The sequence below is a fragment of the Chenopodium album genome, chromosome 2 (assembly GCF_948465745.1).
Source record: "Chenopodium album chromosome 2, dcCheAlbu1.1, whole genome shotgun sequence".
Lineage (NCBI taxonomy): Eukaryota > Viridiplantae > Streptophyta > Magnoliopsida > Caryophyllales > Amaranthaceae > Chenopodium > Chenopodium album.
Window position 1 is genome coordinate 51,473,539 of NC_137835.1, and position 10,522 is coordinate 51,484,060.

The 10,522-nt window shown below is 48.3% G+C and overlaps 2 protein-coding genes across 2 annotated transcripts; both read right to left on the reverse strand.

The window, feature by feature from the left end:
• Positions 1-458: 458 nt before the first annotated feature.
• On the reverse strand, positions 459-3,615 carry LOC145572642 (uncharacterized). Its single transcript, XM_081631603.1, has 3 exons — positions 2,956-3,615; positions 2,093-2,721; positions 459-525 (listed from the first exon to the last, which is right to left on the reverse strand). The coding sequence occupies exons 1-3, from the start codon at positions 3,613-3,615 to the stop codon at positions 459-461; spliced, it is 1,356 nt and encodes a 451-aa protein (XP_081487729.1).
• A 1,597-nt stretch (positions 3,616-5,212) lies between these two features.
• On the reverse strand, positions 5,213-6,571 carry LOC145572650 (uncharacterized). Its single transcript, XM_081631614.1, has 2 exons — positions 5,790-6,571; positions 5,213-5,663 (listed from the first exon to the last, which is right to left on the reverse strand). The coding sequence occupies exons 1-2, from the start codon at positions 6,569-6,571 to the stop codon at positions 5,213-5,215; spliced, it is 1,233 nt and encodes a 410-aa protein (XP_081487740.1).
• Between the last annotated feature and the right edge of the window lie 3,951 nt (positions 6,572-10,522).

Consider the following 10,522-nt stretch of genomic DNA (forward strand, 5'->3'; position numbering starts at 1 on the left):
AACTGAGCCCAGCTGGAAGGAATAGCTCAGCAGGAGCTATCCCCTACACCAGGGTATAACTCTTTCCCAAAAGACTCTAGAGGTTCAGCAGGCTCAAGCTGAGAGGGATGCTATGGCCAATGAGGTGTCTCCGTTGAGGGAGAAGGCGGATGCCTTGCAGCTCCAATTGGGAGAATTTCAGCTCACTTAGACCAAGCTGAAGGACTGCGAGGAGCAGGTTGGGACTTCTCAGGCTAGAGTGAAGACGTTAGAGGCGGAGGTGGCAGATTTACAGGCTGCGCATGTTGTTGTGCTGGAGGCCGCTAGGAGAGAGGCTCTCAAGTCTTTTGCGCTCTCTCCTGTTTTTGCTAAGCTCCTGGCTGATCGCCATGATGGAAGATGGGAAGCTGCGGCTCGATGCCTTAGCAGCTTGTATGGTGAGGGTGAAGAGCAGCAGGCTCGCTTTAATGCCTTTTAGGCTAAGGTTGAAGATGCAGGTGAGGCTGGTTTGTTCGATCTTCCCGCTGATCACCCTCGCGCTGCTGGCTGCAAGATCCCCAACCAGGTCGTGCTAAACTTGGAGGTGCCTCTCTGCCCTGACGTTGCTGCAGCTATTGGAGTGGAGTCTCTGACTGATGATCAATAAAGGTTATGGCGGCTGTCACCCTCCTACTCCAATGGTTCCTCTGAGTTTCCCTCACCCAGATTTGTTATAACTAGGTAGTTTTTGTTACTATCTTTGGGGTGTATAGCTGCCAAAGATTATGTTTCTCTGTGTATTTTCAGAATACTTTTTCTTTCGTTGTTGGGTCTGTCCAGCTTAGCTTGAATTTTTTATCTTCTAACTTTACCCGCTGAGTGTTTCCTTGTCCTGGTGGATGAGGGCTCAGCTTTATTGGTTCTGTGACTAACCTGCTAAACGTTTACTCTGCCTTGGTGGTCAGGGGTTCAGCCTTATAATGTATGTTCCTTATGATCTCCACTTGTTGCTTTTCTTGCTGTTTACTTCATTGTTTACATGCTTGCTCTTTATTACGTTTGGTAAGGCCTCGTAGGTTGGGCCTTCCTGTCTTTTAATTTAGCTGCCTAGCGCTTTTCTGTTTCTTTTGCGCTCTGCTGTGCTTCAGTAGGGACTTTGTTACATTTTGTCCTTCCTGCTTTATCTGCTTCAAGTGTTTGCGCGTTGTGTACTTCACTTGGCTTTGCCCAAAGGCTTCGTCTGCGTGCTGGTTGACATATTTGATTGAGCGTTATTTGACTTATCCTTGCTGAGACTTGTTTGTGTCGATCAGCTTTTTGCTTATTTCGTCTGTGTCATCAGCTTGCTTTACTGTGACTTATTTGTTTCATTCAGCTTGTTTATTCTGCGACTTATTTATGTCATTCAGCTTGTTTATGCTGTGACTTATTTATGTCATTCAGCTTGTTTATGCTGCGACTTATTTATGTCATTCAACTTGTTTATGCTGTGACTTATTAATGTCATTCAGCTTGTTTACTGCCTGCTTACTTCGTTTTGTAAGGGCTTACTGCTTGACTGTCTTCTCCTTTCCTCTCCCCCTCGAAGAGATGGGCTGAATGGGACTAAGAGAACCTTAGTGTTGCCCATGTAGCTCATCTTCTTCTTTTCTTCTCTTCTCCCTTGCTCAAGCTGAACGTGTCAGGCTCCCCCTCAGGCGTCCCCGAGGTGGTGCCCTATTTTGCTTTTTGCAGGTGAAGTGAGGTTTTAAGGAGGGATGCTTTCACTTTGTCATTTTGCGCTAGAGTGCTTCTTGCCTCTAACACTTTATTATTGTTCTTGTTTGATTTCTGCATGTTAGTATATGATGCTTGGCCATACTATATTAAACAAATTTATGCAACATACTCCTCACGCAGAGGCTTGTATTTCATTGAATAAAAATGGCTCAAATGCCTTAGTTAACATAACATGGACTGAATAAAGGTTTATCGACTAGAAAAGGCTATGTTTCAGGCTATTTAAACAAAATATTTCTTTAACACATCAGCATTGAAACTGTTTCTTAAGACCTGACCTTCTTGATCTGCAAGGAGGAACGCGCCTGGTCCAACCTGCTCGTGGATGATGAAAGGGCCTTCCCAGTTTGCTGACAGCTTTCCATGCTGATTTCCTCTTCCAATTGCTGCTGTCCTCTTGAGGACTAAGTCTCCTGGCAGGAGCTCCCTGTGCTTGACCCTTTTGTTGAAAGCTTTTGAGATCCTGCTCTTTTGGGCTGGCAGCTTAAGGGTTGCTTTTAGGCTTACTTCTGGCAGGAAGTCTAGCTCTTCCAGCATGCACTTTTCATTTCCTTGCTGCTCATAGTGATGTATCCTCAGGCTGGGGATTAGCACTTCCACAGGGACAATTGCATCAACCCCATAGGCCAGGGTGAAAGGGCTTTTACCGGTTGACTCCTTCTTAGTGGTCCTATTTTCCCACAAGACCTCTGGGACTAAGTCTGCCCACAGGCCCTTGTACTCCTCCAGCTTCTTCTGTAGGGCAGTCAGGATCAGCTTGTTTGCTGCTTCTGCTTGGCCATTGCTCTGCGGGTGGCAGACTAAGGCACTTGCATATTTGGTGCCCATATCCCCCAGGTAGTCCTTTATGGTGTCGTAGTCAAATTGGCACCCATGATCAAAGACTATGCACTGTGGCACCCCGAATCTAGTGATGATGCTCTTCCATATAAATGTATTGACCTGGGTTGCCTTTTTGTACTTGGTGGGTTCAGCTTCTATCCACTTTGTAAAGTAATCTACTGCCACAATGAGATACTTCCTGCCCGCTGACCCAGTGGTGAAAGGTCCCAATATGTCCATTCCCCACTGAGCGAACGGGATCGGGCTGAGGATTGGAGTTAGATCGTTTGCTGGCTGATTTATGACTGGTGAATATTTTCGACACTTGTCGCATTTTTTGACATATGCTAGTGCGTCTTGCGTGAGAGTTGGCCAATATGCCCCTCTTCTAAGGACCTCTACTCCCAATGCTTTCCTGCCGATATGGTTGGCACATATTCCGGAGTGGGCTTCTTCCATAATGCCCTCCTGCTCCCATTCTGGAATACACCTCAGCAGCGGCTTTGAGAAGCCTTTCTTGTTGAGCTCTCCATTCATCACTACATACCAATTTGCGTCTTTCTTCACCTTTTTAGCCTGCACTTCATCATCGGGCAGCGAGCCATGAAGTTTGTACGCCAAGATGTCTGAGAACCAGGCTCTTTGACTGCCGACGCAGTTTACCTGCTCCTTTTCAACGATGCTGCTTTCCTCTAACACTTCGACCATCACTGCTCTTGTGAGGCTTTGTAAGGTGGAGCTGGCTAACTTAGATAAGGCGTCAGCCTGAAAATTTCCTGCTCTGGGGACCAAGTCTATCTGGAAATGGACTAGCTGGGCTGCCAGCTCTTTCACTTTGGTTACATATTTCATCATAGTGTCTTCCCTTATCTCATACGCCCCCTGCAGTTGGCTAGAAACAAGCTGAGAATCAGTCTGTAGGTGTACTTTGCGGGCTCCGGCTGCGAGGCTCATACGCAGGCCTGCCAGCGTCGCCTCGTACTCTTCTTCATTATTAGACGCTTTGAACTTGAACTTGATGGCATACTCAAATACGTTTCCTTCTGGAGACGTCATTATGGCTCCTGCCCCACTCTCCGTTTGGGCTGAGGATCCATCCACTTCCACCTTCCAGACCCCAATGTCATCCTCTTTTTCCTCATAGGAGGCTTCCACTATGAAGTCTGCTAAAGCTTGTGCCTTGATGGCTGCTCTAGGCTTGACCTCGAATTCATACTCAGAAAGCTCGATTGCCCACTTTAAGAGTCTACCCGATGCATCCATCTTTTGTAATGCTTTCTCCAGCGGGTGGTTTGTGAGGACCTCTATTATATGCGCGTCAAAATATGGTTTTAGCTTTCTTGCTGCTCTGACCACTGCGAAGGCTAGCTTCTCTACCAGGGGGTATCTTTGCTCTGCCTCGGTCAGCACGTGGCTCACGAAATATATCGGCCTTTGTTGCTTCTGTCTTTCTACTAGCAGAACGGCTGCGATTGTCTGTATTGACACTGAGATGTACAATTGCAGTTTTTCCCTCAGCTCCGAGCTGATCATTGTTGGGAGCTTAGTCAGATGCTCCTTAATACCCTTAAAGGCTTCTTTCTCCTTAGTCCCCCACTTGAATTCTCTGTTTCCTTTCAACAACTGATAGAATGGCAAGGCTTTGTCTGCTGACTTGCTGATGAATCTGGTCAGTGCGGCCATTTGCCTGTCAACCGCATGATATCTTTGATGCTCTTAGGCTCGGGCAGACTGAGGACTGCTTCGACATTTTCTGGGTTGGCATCTATTCCTCTCTCGCTGATCCGAAAACCCAAGAACTTTCCGGAGCTCACTCCAAAGACACATTTCTTTGGGTTGAGCTTGATTCTATACTTGTTCAGGGTGGCAAATGTTTCCTCCAGATCCATGATATGTCCAGCCTGCGTGACACTCTTAACAATTGAGTCGTCAACGTATACTTCCACATTTCTTCCCTTCTGATGAAGGAACGCTCTATCCATTGCCTTCTGAAAAGTTGCTCCACCGTTCTTCAGCCCGAAGGGCATAGCTATGTAATTATACACTCCCCCTTCGGTAATGAATGCAGTTTTCTGCCTGTCTGGCTCGTGCAGGCTGATCTGCCTGAGAAGGCGTCCATGAAGCTTAGCAGGGCGTGCCCGCTGGTTGAGTCTACCAATTGATCTATCTGTGGCAGTGGGTAAAGTTCCTTCGGGCAGGCTTTATTAAGATCCGTGAAATTAACACACATTCTCCATTGACCATTTGCCTTCTTCACCATGACCACGTTGGCTAACCATTCTGGATAGTCACAGGGTTCAATAAATCCTGCTTCCAAGAGTTTTTCCACCTCTTCCTGGATTGCCTGGTTTTTCTCCGTGGAGAAGCTTTGCTTTTTCTGCCTGACTGGCCTAATTTCCTCCTTCACATTCAGCTTATGCACCATGACTGCTGGGTCAATTCCGGGCATCTTATCTGCGGAAAATGCAAAAATGTCTTTATTCTTTCTCAGCAGCTCTATGAGGTGCACCCCTACTCCTGGATCAATGTCTTTCCCAATCTTCACCGTCCTCGAGGGATCACCTTCTGTGAGCTCGACTGTGACATGCTCCCCGCTGGGAAGTGGTCTAGCCATTTCTTCTTTTGCAGGCTCGAAGTTTTCCATTGCCAATTTCTATTTATCTTTTTCCCTGTGATACTCTTCACGCTTCCTTTTCCTCGACTTCCTCTCAAGTTGCTCAAGGAGCCTTCTCTCGAAACCGGACTGCTGTCTGGTTTTGGCAGGCTGCTTTAAGGCAGTTATGTAACATTGTTGGGCTGTCTTCTGGCTTCCTTTGAGCTTTGCTGACCGACCTTCATTAGTTGTGTAAGTCATGGCCAGGTGGTAAGTGGATACCACCCCGCCTATCTTGTGGATGAGCGGTCTTCCCATGATTACATTGTAGGGTGAAGGGGAGTTTATCACGGGAAATTCTGCTCGGACATCACGCCTTCTTGACCTCTCTCCTACCCGGACTGAGAGTTCGATTATGCCTTCTAGGGTAAGCCCCGTGCCATTAAACCCGGTGACCTCGTAGTTTACTCTCTTCAGGTCTTTTCTGTCCAACTTCAGCTCATTGAACGCGCTGATGTGTATGATGTTGGCTGAGCTGCCTTCGTCTATCAGTATTCTATCCACCTCCCAGTTTGCAATTCTCATTGTCACCACCAGCGGGTCATCATGAGGGTAAATTATGCCCTTCTGGTCATACTCGTCAAACGTGGCTCGTGGCTGCGGGGGAAGATGTGGCCATCTACGCTTATCATTGTCGTTTATTTGATGTATCATTGCCCGTAGGTCATCCCGCGCACTATTAACTGTCCCCCCATGTACTGGACCCCCGCTGATCACGTACACCCTGCCCTCTGGCTTGCCATCTCTATCCTTGTCTCCAGCTGGGCCCCTATGACATCCTCTGCGGTCAGCTCGGCCCGCTTTATCCTCCTCCCTTCTTTTGGGAGGGTCACCACGCTGCTTAAATTGACTCAAGTATCCTCTCCTAACTAAGTCCTCTATGTTGTCCTTCAAGTGTGTGCATTCTTCAGTGGTATGGCCATAGTCCCTGTGAAAGTCACACCACTTACTGGTATCACGACTCTTGTTTACCATCCTTGGAGGCCTCTGCCACTTATCATCAGCCTTATTTACGCTGAATATGTGAGATCTGGAATGGGTTAGTGGGGTATACTGATCAAACTTCCCAGGCCTTGGCCCTCTCCTTGGATCGGACCTTCTCAGTCCCACTGCCCTGTCCGCTTCTCTGCGGTTTTGCTCAGCCCTGCTTGGCTGGTCCACCCTGGGTGTGTTCTCTGCCCGGGTGACCTCTGCCCGCTTAACTGAGTCACCTGCTGCTTTCCTACCCATCATTGCTCTGTCAGTCTCGTCTGCTTTGATGAACTCATGCGCTTTACCCAGCGCTTCAGCGAGCGTTTTGAGGCTCTTACGCCCCATGTATGCTCTGAATGGTGACCCTGGTAGTAGGCCACTCTGCATTGCTAACAGCGCTACCTCCTGGCTCATATTTGGGATGGTTGTTGCCTCCTTGTTGAATCTGGTGATGAACTCCCTCAAGGGGTCATCCTTTCCCTGAACAAGGGACATCAGCTCGGTTGTCATCTTGGTTTTGTCCACCAAGGTTATGAAATGCTCCATGAACATTCTCTTCAGCTAGCTGTACGAGTACACAGAACATTTGGGGATGGCGCCGTACCATTCCGCTGCCAGCCCCTCCAGAGTTGGTGGGAAAGCCTTACACCAGACTGAGTTTGTCATGGTGTAGAGTACCATATGATTCTTGAAAGCTGATATGTGGCTTTTGGGTGTTGTGGTTCCATTGTACTTGCAGCTCGGCATCTTCACCTTCTCCATGGGTTCTTTCAGAATCTCCCGGCAAAATGGGGAATCATTTGGAACAACCTGGATTCGCGCTCGTTTGTCTCTCTCCGGGCTGGGTCCTCGCTCTGCTGCCGGTGACCTATTGCGAGGGACCCGCTTCTCCGGGCTGATTCAGGTTGCGAGCTTCCAGCTCCAATACCTTTTTCCTCAGCTGAATGAGCTCTTTCTGCTCGGGGGTGAGAGTTGAGACTTCTGGCTTTTTCATTGCGGGCTCCGTAGCTGCCGTTCTCGGTGATGGGATTGCCCCCTTACCCATATTGGTAAGGATCGCTGTCATTGCAGCCAGTTGCTCCTTGCTGCACTTAAAGAGGTTTTGTAGAATGGCTTGCATATTTACGGGCTACAATTTCTGGGTTACAGGTGCTGAAACAATAAGCTCATTGTTCGCGCCTGTCAACGGCATTCCGTACTTGAAAATAGAGCTGGATCCTACCGGATCTACTGGTTTCGCTGCTGCTTTAGCAGTGGCTGATGTCGATCCGATACGGTTGGATTTCTGTGAGATGGTCGATTTGGGGTTTTCGGTGGATCCTTTTGGATCGTTGGTTACTAGGGGTGTTTTTTGTGGTGTTTAGCTGGTCTCATTACTTTTGGACGTGGGTGTTTGTACAGTTTCTTCTCCGGCCATGGTGGTTAGTTAACTAGTCCCTAGCTCAGTTGGTGAACCTCATGTTAGATGATCCAATCCCCTCCTTCTAGCGCCAATTGTTCCAGGTATGGATCCAAGGGTTTTGCTGGGTAAGCTGGGTCCCGTTAACAACCTACACACGGCAGCACACGTAAACTGCCCTCGGGGGTGGCTCGAGGAACCCCCCTCTGAAGGTTAAGTTAGAGAGTGTTTGAGAGAGAAAGTGTACTTAGAGAGATATAGAAAGTGTAATAATTTGAGTGTCTAACCTCCTTTCCGTTGTACTTTACCCTCTATTTATAGGCGTACTATCTCCTTCGTGGAGAGTTTAGCCTGGTCAGCTCTGTGGGCTGACTCTGCCGGGCTGATGAGCCCTCCTTTAGTTGCTTATTCGGCGGTGAGTGTGCACCCTGGGGGCTGGGCGATAGTTCAGCGGGAGCTATCCTATACAAGTCCCATCCCCCATGGGCTCGGTGGTTGTTTCAAAAAATCCCGGCTCTATTATTTGCTCCCGGGCCTTAGTAGATAGCGCCGGGAGAGGGCACTTCCTGCCTAGAAGAGCCGGCTCAGTGTTGTACCGGCGTAGTGTCCGGTTATGTCTCAAAGTTGGGAAGAAATCAAGTAAAATTTGTCTTTCCACCCGGACCATTTGGACACCTTGTCCAAAGTCATCAAATATTGGGGCAAGGTAGTCAAAGTATACCATGCCCCATGGCCGCCTGGGGCCTTGCTCAAATAATGCATGTGAGCGAAGGCGGAGAAGCTTGGATTTATATTCTGGAGCTCGCAGGCGGCGATGTAACTAAGAATATACACCCATGAATTGGGGGTGAGCTGTCAAACCCCTACATCGTACCCCTTTAGGATTTTCCTAATCCCGGGGTGGAGGGGGAACCGGAGGCCGGCTTCAATGACCGCCTCGTAGTAGACGAAGTAATGGTCTGCATTATCAATATCGTCGCTTCAGGCCATTACAACGTCAGCCGGTGGAACGATGATGTCCCAGCCCCTTCTAAAGGGGTGCTTTTCCTTAAAAGCCTTAAAGCCGTTCTTAAGTAGGGCGACGTTACCCAGCATCATCCTAGTCCGTTTGGGGTTGGGTAGGTCGGCGACCTTAGGCGGCTGCTGATAGTCAGCCGCAAAGTTATCTAGGCCAGAGCCTGAAGATTCGACCCTTGACCCCTCGCCGGCCTCAGCATCGCCGGCTTCATTAGAGGAGGCGGCTCCCTCGCCATCTACCTCTCGTACCCCCGAGCTCCCGGAAGTAGAGGGAGCCTCTTCATCAGAACCACTCTCCTCCAATTCCCTCTGTTCCCCGTCTGGAACAACCTCATCGGCTGGCACTAACATAGTGCGCCGGCTCCTAGATTTCCTGGCCGTCTGTTTGACTCTGGCCATTGTGTCCTGCACAGACACATAGAGGGAGGAATTCGGAGATGAGCATATCGGTTTCGACAGTCCAGAAAAGGCACCCCCTATTCTAGACTCAGCCTTTCCAGGGGACCGGTTGAGTGTCCTAGGCAGTGCCGAGTGAGTGGATTGAGAACTCATCTATATTTTCTAAAAAACTATGTATACAGGCGGAGAAAGAATTGTATACAAGTTGAAAAAGAGGAAAGCTAAAATGGTACAAGCGGTTACCTTACTTTTACTCTGAAAAATCTGAAAACCGCTACAACCGGTAAACCGGGTGTTGAACTTTTAGCACACGGAAACTTGAAACTGCTTTGATGCAGACGGAGGCAGAGAATCTCTCTAGAATCTCTAAAAAGTCAAATGTGAATAAGGTGAAGAAAAATGGTGGGGGTTAAACTTCTATTTATAGCAGGTGAAAACGGGGGAAATCCTTGTTTGAAATTCAAATTTTACTACCCGTTACCGTTCACCTTTGATAGGTGGACACGTGTCACAGGCCTCACGTGATATGCACATGAGTCCTGTGAGGGGAAATGTTTAGGGTAAAAATACCCTAGACACGTGGACCAATGAGAGGAGGCCACGTGTCGAGTTCAGGATGGCCCACGTGGCTTAATATCCTCTTGACACATGGCCCCCTTGGATACGTCCCTGAAATGGCGGCCTTCAAGGGCCCAAATCCCAAGAAGCGCCGTAAAACGGCGCAGCCCACTGAAATCTAGGTCAAGTGACCTATATAGGGGCACGTTCTCCAATGACCCTATAAATAGGGAGATAATTTCCCATTTTGGGGATACATTCAATCATTTATTACACCTACATTCTCTCTCATCAGAGAAACACCTGAGCTTGGAATCCAAGCAGATCCCCACCTAAATTTATGTACTCTTTAATTCCTTTCAAGTTACTAACTTGACCTTCGGAGGCGGAGCACCAACCACCCGGAGTCTCCGTTGTTTTGCAGGTGCAACTCAGCCGGACCAGACTTCGTGACGTAACTCTCCCGAGGGACAAAAACACCCAAAACAGCTGCCACCTGTTGTGAATCAGGTTGCGCACTGTCTATTAGGTAAGCCCGGATGCCATCCATCCAAGTAGAGCTTATGTCCAGGATTCCAATGGGCTCTTCATATATGCTTCTTTTTTCAAGAACTTCCAAAAAGACTGACCTAGGCGTATCATAGCAGGCGAAGATGCCAATTTGGACAAGGCATCCGCCTGGTTGTTACCAGACCTAGGCACTTGACTCAGATGAAATTCTTCAAGTGTCCCAACCTCTTCTTTGACTGCTTGATGGTATTCGATCATTGCCGGATGGGTAGCTTCATACTGACCCTGATACTGGCTTACAACCAATTGTGAATCAAAGAAGGCGTCAATCTTTGTTGCCCCTGCTGCCTTACACATGCGGATTCTGGCTAGCAAGGCTTCATATTCCTCCTAATTATTTAAGGCCTGAAACTTGAACCGTAGTGCATATTCAAATTTTTCCCCCTTAGGAGACT